This window comes from Eschrichtius robustus, chromosome 1, assembly GCF_028021215.1.
Source record: "Eschrichtius robustus isolate mEscRob2 chromosome 1, mEscRob2.pri, whole genome shotgun sequence".
Classification (NCBI taxonomy): domain Eukaryota; kingdom Metazoa; phylum Chordata; class Mammalia; order Artiodactyla; family Eschrichtiidae; genus Eschrichtius; species Eschrichtius robustus.
In genome coordinates, this window is record NC_090824.1 from 124,712,585 (window position 1) to 124,737,147 (window position 24,563).

The following is a 24,563-nucleotide window of genomic DNA, read 5'->3' on the forward strand; positions in this document are numbered from 1 at the left end:
TGGATCAGTGGTGTTTGGGAAATGGCACTCCTAGGATAAGTGTTGGTACAGGTGACAGGGCTCTTCGTTCTGCAGGCTGCCTTTCCAAACAGATCAATCCTCATGGACACAAAGCCACCCACTCCCATCTTGGGCCCAAACCAACTCACCTCTTCTTCCTTCTGAAAAGCCAAATGGATACTGCCAGGACCATACTGATGCCCAGAACGCCAGCCAGGGCCACAGGAAGGGCGATGCCTGTTGAGGGGTAGTGCACACTCATTACAATCCTCCCTTCCCCTTCATCTCATCCCCATAGCACATGTGTGCACAGTCAAGTGACAGCTGCAGAATCATCCACAGAAAGGTGTAATTTCCCCATCTCTGTTCTCAGGTTCTGGTCTTTGGCCTAGTAGGATTGGCTGGAGTACTCACAGGGGGCCATTCGCAAATTGTAGCGATTCTCCAGCAGGGGTTCTCAAACTTGCACCAGCATCATCTGAGGAGCTTGTGTCTAATGTAGACTTTTTTTGAGCCCAACCCTCAGAGACTCTGATTCAATCTGGAGTTAGGCCCAGGAATCTGCATTTTAACCAAACACCTCTAGCTGATGCTGATATATGTGGTCCATGAACCACACTTTGAGAAACCCTGGGCTACAGAATAAGAACTTATTCCATTTTTGCTTGCTGGATTTAAGGCCCCTTGAGATGCCTCTTTATCAGCTTTGGCCCCAAGTTCCATTACACAGTCCTAAGCAGTCCAAAACAACCAGGGCCCATTGCCAAGGTCAACTGGCTGGTCACCCAACCTCCATACTGGGCTTAGGCCTAGTTTTTAGGCAATGGCTTCCCATCCTGGCAAACAGAAGGTCTTGGATAGGCTCTTTGAATGTACACATGCTATAAAGTGATTAGGTCGTTCATCAGGGGAGCATTTGATTGGCCGCTCATCTTTAAATCAGAGAGTGACTTGAGGGTGAGACACACAGTGAGGAGGGGGTCAGGAGTCAGAGTGATAGCACGGAGAAGCAGAGAGGATGGGCTTGAAGAATCACAGGCCCAGATCACACCGAGAATCACAGTGATCACCCAGCTGCAGCATGCACGGCCGGTTGGCCACGTACCCAGACTCAGTCCTGTGTACGTAGGGTCTGGCCCTTCAAAGGGGAGAGGAGAAGACTGGAAATTAACCGAGTCAAACCCTGGCAGATTTGACCAGTGTGTTGAGCAAAGCTCTACCTTTTGTTTGGGTGGAAGTACAGGGCTGATGCAGCCCTTTTGGGGATGTTCACTCTTGGCTCAGGTGCCTGATGGGGTAGAGGGAATTGCCCACCCAGGGAATTCACACCGTGATCCCTCCCTCTGATGCTCCTTTAATCACAACAGTCTCTTTGTGCGGCTAAGACTTCAGGTTTTGATACAATATGGCCAACTTGGAAGGTGAGGAAGGGTGAGAATCAGAGTCTACCTTGGTGAGCTGTCATCTGCTTCTCTGGCACCTATCTCTCTTCCTCAGCAAGGAAGCTGCCAGGTTCTAGCTGGCTGGGGCCAGCAGAGCTTGGTTGGAACCTGTCACCAGCCTTCTACACCCATCCCCATCCAGTAATGTTGTCATGGTTTGGTTCTATTTATATTTATTTATTTATTTATTTATTCATTCATTCTTTCTTTCTTTCTTTCTTTCTCTCTCCCTCTCTCTCTCTCTCCCCCTCTCCCCCTCTCCCCCTCTCCCTCTCTCCCCCTCTCCCCCTCTCTCCCTGTCTCCCTCCCTCCCTCCCTCCCTCTCTCTCTCTCTCTCCCCCCCTCCCCTCTCCCTCTCTCCCTCCCTCCCTCCCTCCCTCCCTCCCTTCCTTTCCTTTCCTTTCCTTCCTTTCCTTCCTTCCTTCCTTCCTTCCTTTCTTCCTTCCTTCCTTTCTTCCTTCCTTCCTTCCTTCCTCCCTTCCTTTCTTTCTTTCTTTCTTTCTTTTTTTGCTGTGGCCCCACTGGACAAACTGGAGAAGCCCCTCCACCATACTAGCCTCTCTTCCCTGCTACATGGAAACAGAGGAGCGTGGCTTCTTCAGCAAGTTATTGTTGGAGATGGATGGGGTGAGTTAGTGGGGTCCTCAGTGGGGCTGAAATAGTGCCCAGTGATCTAAGGTGAAATCCCGTGGTCAGCCTGCTAGGAACCTCTCTGGGGAGGGCCCTGAGTGAGTCTGTCCTCTCGAGTAGCACAGAGGCGCCCAGTCACAAAGCCCCCAGGTTACCCCAGCTGCTTCCAGGTTCTCAGAGCTACTCCTCATTCTTCCAGTCAGATTCTCCATCTAAAGAAAGTCTGCTTACACACACCTGCCTGTCTGGTGGTTTTCTGATCTCAGTAGAAACTTCTAGCTTGTGGCGGGGGGGAGGGGATGGGGGGGTTCCAGTTCACACTGGAAGCCAGAGTTGTGCAGATGGTGGCCACCCAGCCAGACACTCAGGAGAGCCTGTGCCCATAGAGCCCACCATGGCGACGGAGACCCTGGGAGAGCCCCGATCAAGTGTGAGATGCAGGCCGAGGGCCGGGGACCACCTCCCCTTGGGGCACTTGATACCCTGGGGAACCAGACCTGAGACTGCAGGGTGAGGTTTTGCTCACCCCCTTCTCCTGCCATCTGGCCCCAGTCTGGCTGATTCCCCTGGGGCCATCAGCCCCGAGTTCTTTCCCTACTGTCTTCCTCCACAGTCTAATATTGAGCCATAGCCTCCCTGGTCCACGGCTGGGCCCTAGTTGTCCCGGGTGGCCCCAGACTGTTGAAAGGATAAGCAGGGCAGGTATGGATAGGAGCCGTCCACAAAGGGCAGGGTGGCCTGTTCTCTTGGCTGTTGCCGGCCACCACTGGTAGCCCGCGGCCTCCCAGCTGGCAGAGAGCGTGGCTCCCCTCGCCTGATTCCCTGCCCTGAACACAGGGACCAGTCTGTGTCTTGGGGAGATTCTCAGGACGTGAGTCTCCCCCTGGGGAAAGCATCAAGTGTTTGTACAGCACATGCTCTGTTCCCTGCATGGCCTGTGGCCTCTGCACACTATAATTTGTTTGTTTTTTTTTTTAAGGTACCTAGAGGTAACCAAGGCCTCTAGGATCTTAAGAACAACAACCACTGAAAAAAAACCCAACTAGTCGTGATTTCTTTTCCAAGCCTTTTTGATGAAATACACTTTTGTTTTTTGTTCCTAAAGCTCCAGATGCTTGTGGTACTAAACTAGTTCTCGCCACATAAAACTGTTACTAGTAAGCCTAACCACTTGGCTAAGCCGTCCAAACTGGACAGTTTCTAAAGTCGTCGCTTTCACAGTCACCTCAAACATCCTCAGAGCCACACAGGCCCCCAGACAACTGACAGCCCCACTCTGGGGCTGGAGGAGGTACCCTCAGGCCATGGTCTTAGGGAGCAGAGTGAAGGCTTGGAAGCAAGGCCCCAGGCATGAGACTTTTCTCATGCGCATGTGGCGCAGCTGGGTGGCTGATCTGGAGGGAGAGTCTGGCTTTCCTGTGTCACTGAGCAGTGTCCTTGGCTGTATTAGGCCCTATAAACAACAGCCTAATTTAATCCAGGGCGCTAATGTGGGTTCCTTGCTCCTGGATGACGACTGCTTAGGGCCTAAGTTGCCTCTCCTTGGAAACAATGAAACAAGACCAAGCAGGTATGAAGACAAGGAAGTCCCCAGAGACTGGGACAGATGCTTTACAGCCAAGTGTTTGATGCAGCAAAAAACAAAGCAGCTTGACTGAGCAAGCGAAGAGCATAAGCCCCTTGGGAAGAGGAATGGCAGCGAGGGCGGTGCCTCGTGGGAATTCTACCCGCCAGGAAGCCCGGGGCAGAAAGATGACGTTGGGATGCTATCTCCTGCCAGGTGAGACAGCGCCAAGCATCAAGGAGCAGAGCTCCTCTGCTGAGCTGGATAAAGCGCAGGGCTTGGGTCCCACTGGAGGCAGATGCCAGAGCATCTGCTAACTAAAGGGAGAGGGGAGGTCACAGAAGGCATCAGGAGAACTGTTGGGGCGACTAGAGAACTAGTGCCCAGAGAGAGAAGCCGAAGCCTGCATCCCCGCAGCGCCTCTGGGATGTTGCAGAGAACAGGCATCAAAGATGGTGCAGGGAGGGGCAAAGATTCACTTGCAGATTAAACACAGAAATGGTTTCTGAATGGCAAATGAGACAGGGAGTTCCCACTGAAGGACAGTGGGACAGACAGGAGAAACGAGACAGGCTGGTTGACAGAGACGGCCCATGAGAGGCACGGGGTGAGAACGCAACGAAGGGGCTCCTGAGCTGGCAGGTACGAGGGTACGTGCCATTACAGACGTGGGACAGCTGCCTGCTCTCCATACAAGGCTCCGGTACGAGTCAGGGTGAGCAGAAGTAGGACAGTACGCCACACAGAAGGAATCACACAGATAGAGAAGAACTCCAGTACCACATGCCTCACCCGGGAAGGTACAGACCCCCGAGAAGATCAGCAAGCCGCTCGCCACGGGGCACTGCTACCTGTCTGGCTGGCTCAGGTGCTGCGTCTTCCACGGGCATCTTGCTGGACCAAGGGATGCTGGTTAACTGCGTCTGAGGTCTTCTGAAGCCTCAGGTGCACACACAGAAAAGTCCAGCGGGAGGAACAAGCAGCTCATTTACACAGCTTGCCGTTCCTGAAACAAGTCTAGCATTTTCTAGGTCTATTTGCAATTCTGTTTATTCAAACAGAGTTTTGAATAAAAGGAATACAATCCTTTTCCTTTCAGTGTATTATTTTAAAGTATGGACTGTTTTAGTAGGTGACATGTTCCGCAGTAATTAGATACGTATACATATAGGTGTATGTCTTTAGCAGTCTCCGGTCTTATAAAAGAGGCAGGGAGAGTTTGGGTTTAGCAGGGATTTGAGAGTTTAAATATATAAAATCCAGTTTCAGATGGTAAAACTCTAGTTATTGTGCTTAATACAAGTCATAGACTCAAGTAACTGAAATGCTGGTCCTCTCTTTGGATGATGCTTTGGTAAGAAAAGCAAGGAAGACGCCCTCCGTAACCACAGAGCATAACTATCTTAAGAGGACATATTTTACTGGAGTTTTTCTTAACACTGTGGAACCCGTTGAAGAAATAATTTCTACAAATAAGTCTGCCCAAAAGATGCTGCCAGATTACACGTGGGAACTGGTTTTCTATGACCGTGCTAGGGCCTGAGGGCTTTGCCTTCCAGATTGCAGGAATGCAGGCCCAGAGAGAGCCGTGCTGCTCTGAGGGGGCCTAAACCCTGGGACAGTGGGCGAGGGTTATTATGCAGCACGGGGTGCTTCATGCTCTCAGTTCCCTTTGGAGGTCAGGCTGCTTGTGCTGCAGGAATGACAGGTGGTGGGACCGGGGCTCTTACCCCTGTCAGGCCACATGACAGAAGGCCTGACGGCATCCCTCAGCAACCCCCTCCCAGACCTTCAACACTTGACAGCTACGTTCTGATCTTTACGTTTTCCTCAACAAATAGATTGATTTGAATGCTGTTGGCAAATTGATAACAAAGCAAAATAAGACTTAATAAAACTAAAACCTGACAACCGGTCAGGCTTCTGTTTAGATCGTTCTGCAGAGAAGACACTGGTGGGGAGAGGGGAAGGGAGACGGGTCGGCTCCATTCCTTCAGACTTGTAATGAGCACCAGGCACGGTGCCAGGCACAAAAGGCTGGTAAGACGCCCACAGCCCCTGCTTTTAAGGGGCTCGTGGTGTGTGGGTAATAGAGGCATATTTTTTCTTCTTCTTTTTCTGCGTGGTAATGCATCATTACCCTGTGGTGTGCTAAAAACTATAACACAGATGAACAAGTTCAGCTGCACTGAAGCAGGAGACTGTAAGTCACCCTCGGGGGGATGGGGAAGACTTTGGCAGGATATGGTTGGAGTTGGGTCTTGAAAATTTTTCCTGGTGGAAGAGGCGAGGGGCATCCCAGACAAAGGGACTCGTGTGTGCAAAAGTCAATAGCATGCACACATGAAAGCACCTGCCATGTTGAAGGAGGCCCCACAGGGCAGGATGGGAGCAGGGGAGACATGCTGGAAGGATCAGCTGGTGCTGACGAGCAGAACCACGAAGGGTGGTCCCAGGTTTCCGCCTGACCCCTTCTCCCGCTGTCTGGGCCAGAGGCTTATTGCTGGGAGCAAGAGAACATCCCTGGTGGGGCTTTCTGTTCCCCGCAGTGGCTAACGTGGGGCGTGCTCAGTAACACGCGGTGTGTTGAGCTGCATTAGGTGTGACTAGGACTCCGCTTCTTCGCACATTTGACGATCATTCCTGACTATTCAGACCCTGTATCCGGGGTAGGGGATTTTAAGGGGAACGCGTCTGGTCTTTCATTTGGATCCTTTGGAAGAATTAATCTTTTTCCATCTAATAGAGTTTATTTATAAATAGGGACTTTTAGAAAGTTGACAAGGTCAATAACCACAAAGCATACATTCTAGTCTCAAAAAATTAGATAATTAGCCATCTTAGCTTTGTAAGGTTTTTTTCTCTCTCTTTTTTAAACATTTTATGAAACTACCCAGGTCCCTCAGGGTCAAGCAGATTCTATCAGGCTACTCCACAGCTCTGCTGAGGGGGAAAGCCCTACCCCTCGACTGCCCAGCGTTCTTGTCTAAGTGTCGCCTCAGCTGGCTCCAGGCTCTGAGGCATGTGACATGCACTTGCTCAGAGCAAGCGCACTGAAGACACGATTATAGAAACTTTTTGGCTTCCTCTTGTCCTTCAAGTTTTTCTTGCCCTGACATGTTGAAAATAGAACTTGATAACATTAGCATTTGGGTTTTATTGGTCTGGCTTTATTACCCTTTGCCATCTGGACCCAGTGTTGGTGTCTTTGGCTGGGAAGAGGTCAACTTTGGGGAACCGAGAATCGGGCCCCTGAACTATATGGATGTGCCTCTACTGTCTTTCTCCTTCCTCACATCGGGCAGCTGACTCCTACGAGATCTGGACTGCTCCCAGGATGTGTTCCTCCTCTCCAAGACCCCACCTGGAGGACGTGAGTCTTGTTTCCTCTCTTTAGCTCAAGACTTCCATTTGTGCCACTTGGAAGAGGCACTTTTTAAGAGCTGAAAAAAGTGCCTGGCATGACTTTCATCTCTCCACAAGGAGAGGGCATTTTAACCAAAGGCAACAGGAAACAACATACACAAGAGAAAAAAAAAATCATACGAAAGGGAAGGAACAGAATGATGAGGGGATTCTGAAGAAAGTTGCTACCTCAGAGGCATCTGGACCCCTGGTGAAGGAATTGGTATGCTTCTTTGTTTATTTATTTATTTATCTATGGCTGTGTTGGGTCTTGGTTTCTGTGCGAGGGCTTTCTCTAGTTGCGGCAAGTGGGGGCCACTCTTCATCGTGGTGCGCGGGCCTCTGGTATGCTTCTTTGAAGGGTGAATAGTTCTCTCTCATCTACTTCTCTTAGCCTTGGCCCTCCCCAATTATACAAGAAGAGTACCTACTCAAATCCTAAAGGAAGATGGGAAACTGGGATAGAATAGAATAAAGACCAGGGCATGTGATATAAAACCCTAGAATCCTGTGATAGGAGTGGGAAAAAAAAGTTCTGGGCCTAGGAAAGTCACTGTACAATCCGTAGGGCATCGGTTCTCAATCAGGGGCAACTTTGCCCCTCCTCCCCCAGAGACACTTGACAATGTCTAGAGATGTTTTGGCTGTCACAAGGGGGGGACGCTGCTGGCATCTAGAGGGTAGAGTTCAAGGACGCTGCTAAACATCCTGCAGTGCAAAGGGCAGCCCTCACAGGGAGAATTATCCCGCTCCAAGCGTCAGCATTGACGTGCTGATGCCAAGGCTGAGAAACCCTGCCCTAGGGCCATCATAGACTCTACACCTCTTAAGGACAGAAACCAAGCTCTGTGTTCCTTTTCTAGTTGAAGAAAATACAGGGTCCAGTTAAGTGATTCAGTCCCAGTTGTTCCAATTTGGTTAAACCTCAGATCCCCCTCTCAAGGTCCGTGCACTTTCTTTCATAAAGGATTTCCTTAACATTACTTTTTTCCTGGCAGAAAACTCCAGAGTTTTCATTTCCCAACCCCATAGTTCCTGTTAACTTTCAGAGAAGACCCTGAATTAAACCAGCCCCTAATTACAGACATGCCTCAGTGGAAGAGCGTGCAAACAATTGAGTCCAAATTGCTCAAGGTTCCCACTGACAAACAAGCTTACCCCATCGACCTGAAAGGGCGTGTTACAGTCTGAGACCCGCTCCACGTTGGTGTGAGAAGGCCCTTGTGACTTGCAGGCACGCCTGGGGGGGGGATGAGGTTTGGGGCTTCACTCCTTTGGGGCTGCCTCATCCTTGTTTCTTAGGGGACAGCCCCATTTGCTGCCCGAGTCTTTGGGAAATGAGGGGAAGGGGAGAATTCTGGCCAAGTTTCTATAATCAGCCTCCAAATGAACAGGTTTGCCTTGAACTGCCACAGATTCTTAACTCCAGGGAGAAAGCCCAGTCCAGCCCTGCCTTTGGAAGCAGCAGCCCTGGGTAAGCCGTGCAGGAGGGGCAGCGGCAAAGCTGCATTTGGGCTGTGATCTCCACGTCCTGAGCTGGAGCCGGTCTGGGGGTTTCTGCTTAGAGGCCCCTCAAGCTCCCCCAGCCAGACTGGGAGGGTCTAGTGAAGCGCTCTGTTACCAGCCTGACTGCACTGCCTGCTCTATAGGCGCCAGCTTATACCTGCACTGGTCTGCGAAGATGGCTAATTATCCCCGAGGCTACAGTTCATTGTACGCGTGGGGGTTACTTCTGGATGTCAAGTTCCTGCGTGCTCTCTTCTGCTCCTCTGTAACTGCCCTCACACGCTGTCCCTGCCACGTGAAGTCAGGATGGATGGTTGTTAATGTCCACTTAGAATCAGAACATGTTAGCACCAAAAGGACCTTAACTCACCTAGTCCAACCCATCATTTTATGGCTGAGGAAACCAAGGCCAAAGAAGGGACATGATTTGCCTGCGTCATGTAGCCAGGAGGAAACAAGGTGAGGCCTGGAACCCGGGTCTCCTGACTGTTGGGGAGTATCTGTCACACTATCCCTGGTGACTTGTAGAGACTTAGCCCAGAGAACAGAGCTGACTGTTTTCCTTGAATCACAAGCAAAATTCTACCTGATCTATGTGGGCAGTGTCCCTTATCTCCAGGAGGAATTTTATTTTATTTAAGAGTTGAAGTATTTCCGTTTAACCCTTGACTACTACATACTTCATTTAGAAAAATAGGAAAAGAGAATGTTATATCCAGAATAGAGCACCAGGGGATAATTCTGTGCATTTGAGGTACTTCCTGGAAAAGAAGCTGCTATAGTTATCCTCATGTACATCCTCAACTTTTAGGAGGGGCCATTGTTTATAGGTTCAGTTTTCAGACCAAGAAACTGGTGAAAAGAGGAAAATGACCTAAACTAGTGACATCTGGAGAGGAGAACCCAAAAGATAAATTCTTGGATGGTTCTTGATTAAGTAACTGACAGAGAAGGACGTACTTCTGACCATATGTGTGGGTCAGTTCAGAAGGGCATGTTTCTAAAGCTTTCTGGCAAGGGCCTTGAAATTCAATCTTCATGTGGTCCACTAAGTTTAGCAGGTGATAGTTATAATCTCACACACTATGAGAGGAACAACAACAGAACAAGGTGCCCCATGTGAGACGAGGAGAGCTGATGCTCTGACAAGTGGGTTAATGGTCATCCTTAAATATGAACCCTTGGCCCAGCTTGGCCACAAGTGATGTGAGAAAGTGAACTTAGCGATTTGAAGAGTGTGGGCCCCTCACCCCTTTCCCCGGACCCCCAGCTACCAGCTGTCTTGATGTAGATACCGAGCAAGTCAAGTTGTTAACTGTCCATCTGGGGAGTTATGGTTACGGATTTAAAAGGAAGAACTGAGCTTCCATAGCTCAGGAAGAAACCAAACTATTAAGCTTCATTCCATATAGATCTCGGATGCCTGTGCAAGCTTCAAGGAGATGAGACAAAAGGCAGTTCTGAAGATACTTTCTTGTCTAACGGGCCCTGCTACATTAGACCATGAGCTGCTTGTGGCTCGGATGTGGGTTATGCCCACTTTCTAAAACCTTACAAAGGAGCATCCCTGGACCTTGGTGGTGCTAGTGGTGCCAGGAATCACCGGGCAAGGCCAAAGATGGGCCTTGATGCCAAGAAAGCCTATAAGAAGTTAGAAGGTTTGATCTCATGAAAAGGGCCCTATCATGTATCTTAGGAGAAGGGGTAGGTAGTTCTTCAGGGCAGAGAGGCCCCCAGACCATCCTGTCTTCCCCATCTGTGGGAGACTCCCAGACTTAATGAGGGTTCTGGTCCGTGCGCCTGGAGGCCCTGGCTCGTGCTTCTCTACCAAGGCTCAGGGAAGTCAAGGTCAGTGGAGGGAGACCCCAGTAAACCCACACACAGTAGCTCCCCATGCATCTGGTTCCCTTGGCAGCCAGAGTGCTCTTAACCCATCTCCTAAGGGTATCAGTGACAGTGCCCAAGAGCAGTGCACCCGATTTCATACAAAACAGGCATCTCGGCACCACACTCGCCACACGCTGCATCTCCTCACCTTGTCGGAAGGAGACGTACACCAGCCGCTCATCAAATTTCTGGACCTGCCGGAAGTTGTTGATCATCTCTCTAGGGGACGGGTCGTCCACCCGTGTGCAGTACAGGGCTGTCTCCAAATCCACCAGCTGCGGGGGAAGAGCAGAAACACCCGCCACGGGCAGAGTGACGCCCCCTTGCCTGACCTCGAGGGAGAGGACCACCAGATCTCACCTCCGAGGCCTGGCGGGAGACCCTTGAGAAAGCAGTGGGGAAGCCAGAAGCTGCCCCTCCCCTGCGGGTGTCTGAGTGATGGGGCTCGGGCGAGCCCGTGTGTCTTCCCACTGTCTTCCCACCTCCCGGGGCTGCCGGAAGGGTTCGTGCTGTCAGCTCCTGATTGAGCCTGAAATCTGCCCTGCAGGGAGGGAAACCTGGGGTGGTGAGGGGCTCCTCAGTCTCCCACGGAGACTGCATTCCTCTCCTGAGCCTCATTCAGAGCCCAGCTCTGAATCAGAGGGGCCTGGGGCTTAGTCTGATGGTCCCGTCAAAAGGAACAAAAAGAGGGAGGCAAGGGTCTCACAGGTCATCTGACTTCTAGTTCCATGGTATTTTCATACACCCACATAGATCTTGTAACTGTTTCCAAGGCAGTTTCTGGGTTAGGACATATTACTGCCTTTCTGATCATTTTATCTCTTGATTCATCATGTCTTTATTCCTGTCAGCTTACTTGCTGCCATTTATCGAGGCTACTCAGATCAGTAGCTCATAGTAGAAAGGAAGGAGCAGCAGTGAGAGCTGTGCTGGCTCATGAAGCGGGTGGGGGCCATGAGCCAGTGTGCAGCGGTCCCCTGGCCCCGTCTCCTGGGCAGCCATGCTTCCTCCTGATGAAATTCAGCTGCAGACTACAGACACCGGCAGTGACCTGGAACTCAGCTCTATCTTTGGGTCTTAGCTCTGTCACTAACCAGCTGGTGATCCCCAAGTTTCCTCAACTCTAACCCTTGCTTTCATCACCTAAGAAATGAGAGGATTAGAGATGATTCCTAAGGACTCTGTCCCCCCAGTTTTACACTAGACTGTGAGCTTCTTGAGGGCAGAGATCCTCACTTCCTCATTCCTGTAATCCCCATCCCCCCGGGCTTGTTAAACAGTCTAACCTGATCCTATCTTGATTCTGCCCCTGTAAAGGAGCCATGCTCTTTCCTGCCTGGGAGGTAGACACTATCCACTGAGGGATATATTAGGAAACGCAGCTTAACAGCTCTTATTTAAAGCACTGTGGAGACAGATTCATTTTCCCCACTTGACTTGATAGCTCCACTTTTGAAGCTCAGCCTGTAATTTCTGAAGTGCTTCCAAGCCCCTGTGATATTTGGAGAGGTTTTGAATAGCTGCCCATGAAACTCTAAGTGAGGAAATCAAGCCGTTGATTATGATATGGGTGGTGGTAGGGTCCGAGGTGCCACGTGCTCTCTGACAAGGAAGAGCACGACAGTTACCTGCTGCTGGGAAATTTGCACAGGGTTCCGGAAAACCGTCCAGAGCACGGTCGGGTAGCAAGGAGGTGTGGTCAGGGACCCTCGGTAGCGGTAGTACTCCTCAGGCCTCTTCGGCAGCAGCTCTTCGATGCTGAAACCCGGAATGGACACTTCTTGGCCTGGAGGGACATGTTGGGGGATGATGTTACCTTGCTCCCCAAGGCAGAGGTGCAGCTGAGCATATGACGGACTAGGAAGGTGAACTAGCTCCATTCTGAGCCATCTGATCCTGGGACTTGGTCACAGACAGAACCCGGCCCCCTGCATGTGTTCTTCTTCAGATCACACAGGGGTGAATGCACTCTTCTCCAACAGAGGGTGAATAAGCATCCAAAGCATCCTCTCACCTTTGTACTTTACATCTTTAAGGTGACTGAAGATCTTGTCATATGATGGATTGAAGGAGCCCATCTGCAATAGAGATGGGGCAGGTTGAACAGGGACAGAATTCAATAGGCTGAGCTCGGCTTGACAACTGTGAATGGAAGGGCTCTGCTGAGGGTGTGTAATCACCACTGCTGAGATCCTCCCCAAAGGATCCACTTTACTAGGACAGTTATGATGCATCACTAGGCTGTCAGGGGGTTGGCGGAATGGTCCTGCCCTCTTGCATCGCAGGACATCCTATTTCCAGCTCAAGGCACCGGGGCTGGGGTGTCGCAGAGCAATAGGTATAGCTTGTGCTCCTGATTATCTGGCTGTGAGCTTGAAGGCCACAAATAGCATGTTCTCTAACCAGAACTTAAGGGAGCTTGAGTTCATGCAAGCCAAATCAGGCAAGTAAGCATGTTGAGAAACGACATACGTGCTGTCTCCTTAGGGGGAAAAATGCAAGCAAATCAGGAGATGTTCCCATTTTCTGGGATTAAGGAAAGAACTTATGCTGGGGTTCTTATAAAGGATGGAGCTTGGATACTGGAAATTGTATCAGGCATCTGATGGGGCAGCAGTGAATGATTCCCCCACCCACGACAGGTCCTATCCAACTTGGCAATTCCTTGATTATGCAATAGGGCTGGGGACTAGGACTCATTTTTCCAGTGTCACCTAGGACATGCCCATTTCTGCTGTCCAGCCACAGAAAGTGCTGCCTCCAGGCCAAGAGAGTAGGAACCCTATGGGGAAATAGCCCCTGTTTTAGAGTCAAGACACAGCCGAAATGGACCAGACAGGTGTGCGTGGAACCACATGCCAAGTCTGATGTCATCCTGACTTCAAATTTCACGTAAAATGCCTCTCAACATCTCTTACCTCTATGAGAACAGCTAGGACCGCGAGGCCTTCTGGCTTGTCACTGGCGATGCTGGCATTCGGGTACAGGTCCGAGTTATAATAGACCATATGCAGCTGCAGTGGGAGAGGGGAGATGAGTTGCTATCCATCAGGGGATAGGGACCCATGGGAAGCTTTCACTTTTGCAGGAGACTGGAATCCAATGGGAGGGACAGACCACCCCCATCCCCAGCTAGATTCGGCCTCTCAGACCCTTGCCTCATGGCCACCCCAGTGTTCCCCTTTTCTCTCAGTCCTCTAGACTGCAAACTCCACCAGGCCAGTCTGTCCGTCTTATTCACTCATGGTATCCCAGTGTCTGACATGGTGCTTGAAAAGTACCAGGTACACAATAGATATTGAATGAATGAATGAACAAATTGGTTTTTATACTAGCAGTGAAAAAGCTTGGATACTTTGGAGCACTTCTCCCTTCTGATTTTTCCTACTTATTCTGGAGCCTGGGGCAAAATGGTCCCATGTGGCTTGCCCAGCCTCAGCCCGGCCACTCTGCATTTGATCTGGGGGCCGGGGTAGTAAACCTCCAACTGTAACTTAATCATACTTGTACCCAGAGCAGGACGTGCATTTATCTCTCAGGTGGAGACAATCACAACATGACTTTTATAAAGGTTTTATCAACTATATTTTAAGAGACCATGAAACAAAAATGCTACTCCATGAATGTAGACTCCAAAATACCATTCTAAACTCGTTTTTTTTCAAAGCAGAAATTACTTATCATTATTAAAGTGAGGAAAAGAGAAGTTTTTGAGAAATCTTGGGTTTGAAAAGTCTAGGTAAACTCTGATGAGTCATGTTGATAATGAGGGAGGCTATGCACGTGTGAGGGCAAAGGGTCTATGGGAAATCTCTGTATCTTCCTCTGCATTTTGCTGTGAACCTAAAATGCTCTAAAAAAAAAAAAGTCTTAAAAAATTTTAAAAAAACAGTCTAGGTAAGCATTAAGACATTGTTATGACAAACTCTGACAATGTTTAACCTGATGTTTTTTTTCTTAATCAAGCAAAAAAAATGTTTATTTGGATCAAAGAATGCGATTTGGGGCACACAGATTTGGGTAGCTTCCCAAACAGTGTCCTGCTAGGGAGTAAAAGGGGCTTTTAAAGGTAAAGAAGGGAGGTTTGCATTACAAAGAATTTTGTAATTTTCAAGTTGGAGGCAGAAGCTAAACATGGTTGAATACATGGTTGAATTTTCAAGTTGGAGTCTTGGCTAAACATGGTTGAATACTAAGGCTGTTACTAGAGGGAGGGAAAAGTTCGTTAATGTGACAAGTTGCAGGTGTTCTTGCAGAGTCCTTGGAGTATTTGTGGTTTGGCCCAGTTCAGAAGTTCATGGTTCCCGCTGGTGAGGACATGCATAAGGTTCACCTCCTTAATGGCCTCCCAGCTCCATTTTAAAACCCCTTGGCGTAAGTGACTCCATTTTATTTCACAGTCCTTTCTCCTAATTCTTTTGGAATCTGTCATCCTCCCCCTACATGACAAGGTTAAGTCTGTGATCTGAGACTCCCCACCAATTGGTTAGTAAACATTTCCATTTTCAGCTGCATTGGTGTTTGTTTCAATTGTCATTTTCTTTGTTGTCTCTTCTCTCCAGGTGTGGCTTTTGCCTCAATATTAAAACAATTCCAGCCTTCAGGAAACAGGTGGATAGATATTTGTAGAGTGAAAGTGTTCCTAAAAATCTCAGATAATCCCTTGTTTCCTGCCAGAGGCCGCTCTAGCCCATTCTAAAGGGTTATAGCTGGACCTCTTGGCAGTTGGCAAAAGGGGAATAGTTTGTATTGCTTGTCATCAGCTTTATACAGGAAATGAAGTTTGTCTTAGGTCTACCAGCAAGCCTGCTCTGGTCTTTGTCTATTCTCTCTTGCCTTATGTGATGTGTTAAAATATATCCACAAATTCTTTGACTCATTCTTCAGAAAGTAGAGCCTAATTCCTCTCCCCTCAGGTGTGGCATTGACTAAATGTCTTGCTTCTAATAAATCATGTAAGGTGGAAGTGATAATATATGACTTCTGAGACCACATCATAAAAGGCATTGTGGCTTTTCCCCTTGCTCACACTTGGATCACTCACAGTGGAGAAAGCCAGCTGTCATGTCATAAGGGCACCCAAGCAACTCTATGAACAGGTCCACGTAGTAAGGGACTGAGGCCTCCTGCCAATAGCCAGCATCAACTTGTCCACCTTATGAGCCATTTTGGAAGCAGATCCTTCAGCCCCAGTCAAGCTTTCAGATGACTGTAGCCCAGCCAATACCATGACTGCAGTGTCATGAGAGACTCTAAACCAGAGCCAGTCCCCTAAGTTGCTCCCAAGTTTTTTACCCACAGAAACTGCAAGATAATAAATGTTTGTTGTCTTAAACTGCTAATTTTTAGGGTAATTTGTTATGTAGCAATAGATACCTAACACACTTTCCTTGGTTGAACCCCTATCTGGGCATCTTCACATCTTCACTTACTCCTAAATAACTCCTTCTCACACTGATTCCCTCAAGGCTCCTAAGTACATATCTGTTTTTCTCCATCACCTTTGAATACCTCATATTTAAGGTAATATTTGTATCACAAACTCCCTTATGTCATGCCTTGGATTGATTTTTATACGATCAATGTTATATTTTCTTCAGGTATTAAAGCTTTAAACAAGAAAGCATGTTGTTGGAAATCTTTATCATTCTTCACAGAAAAATTCCTGTAATTTTTGGATAGTTTAAATATATTATGTCTATTCTACATTCTCCTTCTAGACATTAAGAGCTTATAGACATGACTTCATTCTGATAAAGCCCCTTAGACATGCAGGAGTCTCATCCTCCTACTTAGTTTAACCTGATTTTTAATCCTAAAGGTGGTATCACCTGTCCTCCAAAAAACTATATTATATATGATCACATGTATTTTAGTTGATTCTTTGCCTCTTGAGACTATGACACACTGAGATTTTACCCCTCTTTTTCTTCGTTAATCTCTTTTCTCGTCTTATGTGATTATAAATAGAAGTCAAGCATATTTTAATGAATACAGCTCAATGTTCCCCACTTTTCAATTGGCCCTTTCTAATTAAAAGAAAATTATATCAAATTATTTCTTCTTTTTAATGGTCCTCTATTAAGGATTTCTTAGGGGCTCCTACTTTACCATCTTTCCCCCCCAAAGGATGTAGCCTCCACACTGCCCCACACCATCTTGTCCTGGCATTGCTTTGGGAAATAGTGCAGAACTCTATGTGGCTAAAACCCTGAAGGTCCTAGATCCTTATTTCTTTTTTTTTTTTTTTTATTTATTTATTTATTTATTTATTTATTTATTGTCTATTTTTGGCTGCGTTGGGTCTTCATTGCTGCTCACAGGCTTTCTCTAGTCTTCATTGCTGCTCACAGGCTTTCTCTAGTTGCAGCGAGCGGGGGCTACTCTTTGTTGAGGTGTGCAGGCTTCTCATTGCGGTGGCTTCTCTTGTTGCGGAACACGGGCTCTAGGTGTGTGGGCTTCAGGAGTTGTGGCACACGGGCTCAGTAGTTGTGGTTCACGGGCTTAGCTGCTCTGCGGCATATGAGATCTTCCCAGACCAGGGATCAAACCGGTGTCCCCTGCATTGGCAGGCAGATTCTTAACCACTGCGCCACCAGGGAAGTCCCTATCCTTATTTCTTTTTACAGCTGACCTTTGAGCTTGTGTTCTGTTTTAGCACTTTTCTCAGTTGTTCAGATGAAATCAAGAGGAGGTGAAGACTAATACAAACAGAAGGGAATTCCCTGCTGAGAGGATTAAGAGAGTCTTCTTATATAGACTCAAGCCAGAAGAACTGCTACACTTTCAAGGACCCTCCATAGAGAATCTGCCACTTTAGGGTCACCTTGATGTTTTTTCTCTATTATTGACATTTATGGTCCATTTTCACCAGGCTCTTGGTCTGATGATGTGGCTTAATAGCAGAAAATACAATAACTATTTTTAAATGCCCAAACCCTCTCAGCCTACACCCTAACTCCTTTACTCCCTGTGGGAAAACAGAAGCCTCCTTATTGCAGTTAGGCTGAAAGAAATTGCAGTCCTGGAGGTTCAGAGAGGGGCCTGGTCTGAAATATGTGCACCTCCAGTAGGGCCATCCATTGGGCCAGAATTATAGCTCTTCCACCTCTTGTAACTCGACCTCTAATTAGCCTAAGACATTAAGCAGTTTGGCATTTAAGAACAGAGGAGAATGGTCGTGTCATTGTTTACCGTGGGCTCCATTAGCTGATCAGTAGCATTTATCCCTTTGTATTTACTGCCCTTTAGACATTCAGAACCACACCCCCAAGTGCAATCCCATGGGAGCTCCAAAATGGAGCACCTCAATCCCCCAGCCTCCACTGAACACTTGTAGTGCAGGAAAAAAGCTCTGCTCCTCTTCCTTTTTTCTTTGGTATTTGGGGTAGCACCTCAGAGCAATGTAACGCAACACTGTGATGATGTCCCAAGCTATCCTCAGTGAGTCTCTGATTGCCACAATGCCCTACGCGTTATAATGCCAGTCATCCCTTGATTTATGGCCAAATAGAAGAGTGACCCTGGACCTGGGTCCCCAAGCTCCAAGCACAACTCATGCCCAGGGAAAGGAAAGATGGGATGGGAAAAACTTATGCAAGCAGCATGGCATATGAAGAAAACTGAAAAGTTGGGGGAGCATTTCGCCTAGTATGATTTGGCAGTGGGATGGATCAGCCACACAAGCTGCTGGGATCTTAATCTGTGCAAACAGAAGGGCGACGTGTAGAACAGGGGCATGTGTGTCCCACTGTGCCCCCCTGGGAGCACTCACTGCCTCTGAGCAGCATCACTCAGTAAAAGACACGGAAACAAACTCAGCAAGTTCAGGAGAGGAAGGGAAGCGGGACACCACAGGTGAGCTGCAGTGTGGCCGGAGTGGCTATGCCTCCCTGTGCTGTCAGCAGGGCTGGGGTGGGTGTGTAGAGCAGGACGGCACCCTCCACCTCACCCCCTATGCTCTGATCTTATCTGCACACCAAACAAGTGGAAGGGTGCCAGACCACCCACCGCCGGGAATCCTCTGCCAGCCGGGCCGCCCCACTCACCTCGGCAGCAAAGTGCTTCCCACCGACAGTGTGCTCCGAGCCGTGAGGTTCATTCTGGTCTCCCCAGTGCAGGTGCAGCTGCGAGGCATTGTAGCGGGCCCCAAGGCCCTGGATGTGCATGTCCTTGGGCAGTTTCAGCTTCACTGCAGGGAAAGGAGGGGCAGTCTTCAGAGCCCTGGCCAGCTGAGTGCTGCCTGCGAGCAGGTAGGCCTCACCTGCCCAGGGCCCAGACAGGGGCGCGTGGATACAGCGAGGTGGGGACCAGAGAGATGCAGCCTGTAGGTCAGAAACCTGGGCTCTTTCTCTGAGAATGTCCCCCTTTCACTAAAGCTATTCCAGTGGCACAAGCACCTTCTTGGTTCCCCTTGGAAAACGATGGCAGGAACTAACTGAGACCAATGGATGAACGTTTGTTTATATATCCATGTATTACACACTTGGCTATGAAGATAGAACCTGTCGTGAAGTATCTGCCAAGCTGTAGAATTATATAACAACAACAACAATAATAATCGCTATTTATTAAGCACCTCTCTATTGTGGATATTAACATACATAATCTCTAGTCTTTACAGTACCCATCAATATGCCCATTTTCCAGATGAAACCTCAAGGAGTTTAAAATTCTTATCCAGAGTCTCATGACTCATAAGTAGTCAAGCCACGATTCAAATTCGGGTTGGTCTGACTCCAAAGACTGGGTAAGCCCCCCCCCAGTAAACTGCGTGGCCCCTTGAGTTGTTCATGGTGCCCCAGAATTCACTCCCGCACCATATCCAATAGGCCAAGGGGCTCAGGCCTGTCCCCTCTCCCATCCCAAGAGATGTGCCGCTTCTGAGAGGTACCACCCCGGCAGAACCACCCGAGCCCAGGACCTGCAGCATCCCCTGGAGAGAGTGGTCCAAGCATCCCTCAAGGCTCCCCTTTGACCTCCTTCCTGGGTGCCTCAGTAGAACCCACCCTACCCCCTGCCCCGGCAGACAGAAGAGGCCAGGGAGCTGAGGAAAGCTCAGACACCCCTTCAGGTCTCGGAGGTCGCTCCCTCACCTGAATGGCCATTGTTGGTCAGGACAAATTGCTGGTCGGCAGACTCACTGTAGCCTTGGAAGCCGAGGGGCACAAGGCTGGCGTTGTACTGGAGGATGTCATTGTGCAGGTCTATTGGGGACTGCATCAGGCCCCCACACGATGGGTAGCTCTTGGACCAGCTCTTCTCCCCATCGGGACCTGGAAGGAGAGATTCAGGTCCATGACTTAATCCGTTTTCCACTAAAGATTTTTCCTCACCTTCTAATTCTGTGTGCAATACAATTACTCCTTTTCTATTCTTTTCTTAATCCCCAGAGGTATACTCTTAAGGCCCAGAGACCCCAGCCTACAGAATCAGGTCATGCAAATGCCTCCAGACCATTTGCTTTTGAAGTGATGTGGAGGAAGAGGGACCAGAGCAGTCCCATGGCAGGGACTCTGCATTCTTCTGTCCATTGTTCATATTTCGACCCGATGCACATCCATGCCACATGAAGACCTTGTGACTCTCAGCAATTTAGCATCTGTGTATTGAACACCTACTATGAGCAGGAATTGCTCTGGGTCTTGGGGCTGCCCAAGCTTACATTCTAGTGGGGAAGAATTTTTTTTTTAATTTTATAATTTTTTTGTGTTTTTAGAAGCTAAGGACATTTTGTTGTTGTTGTTTTTCAAGTTCAGTTTAAAACCTATGGCTCTCTTTCCTTTGGTACTTTTTAAAAATTGAAGTATAGTTGCTGTACAATATTATACGTTACAGGTGTACAATATAGTGATTCACAATTTTTAAAGGTTATACTCCACATAGAGTTGTTTTAAAATATGGAACATATTCCCCATGTTGTACAATATATCCTTGTAGCTTATTTTATACCTAATAGTTTGTACCTCTTACTCCCCTACACCTCTATTGCCCCTCCACCCTTCCCTCTCCTAGTGGGGAAGAATTTATTTAATCCACTGGGATGTCCCACATTGGAAAAATTGGAGTCTGTCTCCAACTGCAGGTAGGTCTTTGAGGTTGGTGATTTACAGGTATGATCTTCCTGATAGAAAACCCTTGAGGACATTGACTCTGAATACCCACATCTAGAGCAAGTAAAAACCCCCAACCTGATAGGGAAGCTTGGAAAATATCAAGTAATTATAAGCCCGGAATCACGGAGCTAAATGCAGTGTTTACACTGGGGAAAAGTATGACAATGTTACAAGCTAATTATTACAATATAATTGACAAACTAGCAGTGAGGAGGAGCAGACTTATCAAATAAACCCTCCAGGGCTCAGGCTTCTTGCTAACTACCAGGTAATAGTCCTTCCCCAGGAAATGAAAATAAACAATCCAATCCCATGTTCAGGTACACTTTCTTACTCCCACAGGGAAAAGTCTTTCAAGGATGTAAGGCTGTGTTTAAAAGATTATCTCCCACGGTAATTAAGTGGATTTTTCAAGCTGAGGTTTCTCCAGAAAAGAAAATAATTGGCAGGTCACGGCTCGTTAGAGTAGAACCATGGTACCCTGTGGGCTCTCTAGGAGTTGGGAACCAAGGTTTGCCACCTGGAGTTCATTCATCAGTATTTCAGCACACGGAAGGGTGTCACCTAGAGCAGAAGGGGAAGGAACACCACGTCTTCTGGGCACCCTTGCCATAGACCACAGCACCATTTCACAGGAATGCGTGTGTGTACACCGGCCTCACAGAATCCCCATCCCCTATACCTTGTTCTCTAACTAGGGGACCTCACCTGAGAGTAGGGAGAGTCAGAAGCAAAACTTGGTGCCCACATTCATTTGAAATGCCATGAGGAGTTGGTCCTAGGTCTGGATACACACGGGCGAACCCTCTAATATTTTAGGCTGTCAACCTTCGGGTATACCTTTTCAGAAATGTTGCAGCTGGAAGGGATTTCAGACTCTCCAGCCCAACCCCTCACTGGACACCAGTTTTCCCAACTCTCACATGTCAAGAGTTTCCACTGAACTGTATTGTTTTTCTTTCCATGGCCTCAAAGCCCTGGACTCAAGGCAACTAAACTACACCAAGATGGTGACTGGCGGAGAGGCAGGCTGGAGGACACCAAGGCAGTCACTCCAGGGCGCAGACTGGATTAGGGCAGTTACTCAGCTGAGGGCAAAACCGAATTCCTTAGAGACCACAGGGTTCAGAGATGAAGCAGTCAAGAGGTATCGTGCCAACCCTGAGGGTCAGGAAGCAGCGCAGCTCCCAGGTGGCAACCCTTCCAGAGTGAGGCTGCCAGCCTTTTCTCTGCTCACAGCAGCATCTGGGCCCACAGCCAGGGTGGCAGAAGCTGCCAGACAGGCATGAATGGAAAAACTGAGGAAGTGAAGAGGCGTGGCAAAGAGATCTCCCCTTGAACACATAGCTAAAGGGAATGGAGTAAGAAGAACTTTCTTTTCCCAGAGCCAGAGCTCCCCTGAAGGTTTCATGAAGAGGGGACTGGGACATCCCATTTCATCTCTGTGAACCCACATCGTGCTTAGGATCACATGCATAACAGGCACTGAGTAAACATCTTCCCCAAAGAAAGAAAGACCCCCAAAGAACAGAGAGCTTGGGGAAAGGTGATGAGGAGGAATTTTTCTTTTGCCCTAAATACTTTCTTGGAAGTTGGCCAAATTAGGTATTTGGGAGCAGAAAAGACTAAGGATATAAAAGGCAACAGAGTCAGTGGTGGCAAAACCTTCCTAGGAAATAGAAGCAGCTGTATCGGACCCGGAGACTCCAGAGTACCAGATTCCGGCACCAGCCGTCCCCCGCCTCCACCTCCGTGAGTGACCTCAAGCCGGTCACATTCCCTGCCTTAGTCTCCTTTGCCCTTTGTACACGTGGGAGGGGTGGACACTATGTTCTGGAAGGTCCCTTCTGACTCTCAAGCTCTGCGATTTATTAGGATTACTAGGACTAAGCACCTTCACCTCTGTATCGGGCCGGTTGGAATGGGTTGGAGAGAACTGCTCATCCAAAGGCAGCTCCTGGGCATGTGACGAGGTGCCCAGTGGGAAGCAGCTGTGGGAACGAGGGCACACGGCGCTGCTGCTCCCGGGGCTGGCGGGAGAGTGGGCATTGCCGCCGGTTTGGGCTGCTGACCACTGGGAGCACTCGTCCTGAGTGCCCATCACAGGCCCTTTGGGCAGCAGGATCTAGGAAGCCTTTTCTATTCCTCCTCCTCCTCCTCCTCATGATGATGATGGTGATGACGATGATGATGACGTTAGTAGTTTTGGTCCTTACACCTCTACAACTCTGGGGTCAACAAGGCAAGAATTGCCCCATTCTGTAGATGAAAAACTGAGATGAAGTGACCTGCCCACAGACAGACTTTGGCTTAGTAACAGAGTTACCTTGCCTGGGTCACAGGACCTCCATGCCTTCTATTTCATTATTTATCCAGGAGATTTCGTGCACGCTCGTATCCTCCTTCTCCCATGATCTCCTTGAAGGCAAGGACCATGTCTCATTCACCCCTGCCTTGTCCACAATGCCTGGCATAGAGCAGGCCCTCACATGTTTACTGAGCTGGATTCTCCTGCTAATTTTGTGCTTGTTCCTCTCCAGGGAAGCGTGCACCTATATTAAACCTCCTAGTTTCTCTCTATTCCCCCACATAATTTTCTTTTTCCTATAAAAAGTAAAGAAAAAGGATGTTACTTGCTCAGGTTCAAAATTTACCCTCCTAGCTTTCTAGTGTACCTGCATGAGGTTTTGTTCTGGTTGGGGCCACTCATTGAAAAAGAAATCCGGTTGCTGGCCGGTAGCTTGGGAGACGATCTGCTGAGTATAGGGTTTCATTGCAGTTCACGGGACCCTCCGCCAGCGTGTGATGGCTGTGTCCCCTTCTTACATGGCTAGAGACATTGTCAGAGCAGCCTCTGATCTCTGTGGCTTGTGAGTGAGAGAGAGAGGTGCCATGTGGCTGGGCACCAGGACACCCAGTATCAGGCACGTAGGCAGCAGGCTCCCTTCTGCCCTGCAGCCTCTGTGTGAGCAACGTGTGACTCATTGCTGCTCTAACACTGCCCTTTCTTTCGCTGGCAGCTGCGGCCCAGGCTGTAATTTTTCAGCTTGGTCTCAGCTTTCACACTCATGCCAAGCGCTCTGCTGCCAGAAAACCTCTCCTGGGACTGACTCTTCCAAAAGAAGCATTTATTTCCAGCTACCGTCAAAATGTGACTTTTCTCTCAGGTTGTGACTTTGCCTCTTCCGTGGATTAGATTCCTCCCATGGTCATGATAAAGGAGATCATGTGTATCTCCCAGTTTGTTTTTCCAACTAAAATCAAGGCATTATTTCTTTCCAGTTCATGAATTTTTCTGTTTGAGGCAAAACAGAAGTGGACCAAATTTCTGTTTTGAATTGTAACAAGAGATTAACGTGGCATGGCTCAAAATGCCTCTCATGCTTTCCAGCTGGGCATTATTGAGGCCCAGAGTACAAGACTTGCATTACCCGAGGACCAGGATTTCTTTCAGGGAGAATGTCAAATGCGTGCAACCGTAGAGAGAGGAGCAAAATGGACCCCACATCCCCGAGCTTCAACAACTAACAATCCACAGCCTATCCGCCTTCATCTCTACCACACCCGCTCTCCCCTATCCCTGGATAATTTTGAAACAAATCCAAATGTATTTCATCTGCGCATATTTCAGTATGTCTCTAAAACATAAGGGCTCTTAGAACGAAAGCACAATACCATTACCACACTTAAAAAGTTAACAATTCCTTAATATTATTAAATCCAGTCAGAATTCAAAATTTTCCAATTATCACATATCTTTTTAAAACATTTCTTTTTACAAACAATAAATGCTGGAGAGGGTGTGGAGAAAAGGGAACCCTCTTGCACTGTTGGTGGGAATGTATATTGATACAGCCACTATGGAGAACAGTATGGAGGTTCCTTAAAAAACTAAAAATAGAACTACCATACGACCCAGCAATCCCACTACTGGGCATATACCCTGAGAAAACCATAATTCAAAAAGAGTCATGCACCACGATGTTCATTGCAGCTCTATTTACAATAGCCAGG

The 24,563-nt window shown here is 48.3% G+C and overlaps 2 protein-coding genes across 5 annotated transcripts in view; one reads left to right on the forward strand and one right to left on the reverse strand.

The window, feature by feature from the left end:
- Positions 1 to 24,563, forward strand: part of USP3 (ubiquitin specific peptidase 3) — a 301,215-nt gene that overhangs the window by 19,525 nt on the left and 257,127 nt on the right. The gene's annotated exons all lie outside the window — the stretch shown is intronic.
- Positions 1 to 24,563, reverse strand: part of CA12 (carbonic anhydrase 12) — a 61,577-nt gene that overhangs the window by 2,361 nt on the left and 34,653 nt on the right. For 2 of the 4 annotated variants that reach the window (XM_068553220.1, XM_068553212.1), the window contains exons 3-10: positions 19,530 to 19,709; positions 18,483 to 18,625; positions 13,353 to 13,448; positions 12,449 to 12,512; positions 12,063 to 12,220; positions 10,583 to 10,709; positions 1,106 to 1,138; positions 150 to 237 (exon numbers count right to left, since the gene is read on the reverse strand). In XM_068553220.1, coding sequence (XP_068409321.1) covers positions 150 to 237; positions 1,106 to 1,138; positions 10,583 to 10,709; positions 12,063 to 12,220; positions 12,449 to 12,512; positions 13,353 to 13,448; positions 18,483 to 18,625; positions 19,530 to 19,709 — 889 coding nt within the window. The remainder of the gene's footprint in view (positions 1 to 149; positions 238 to 1,105; positions 1,139 to 10,582; positions 10,710 to 12,062; positions 12,221 to 12,448; positions 12,513 to 13,352; positions 13,449 to 18,482; positions 18,626 to 19,529; positions 19,710 to 24,563) is intronic. The other 2 variants (XM_068553237.1, XM_068553228.1) reach the window with 1 other exon arrangement.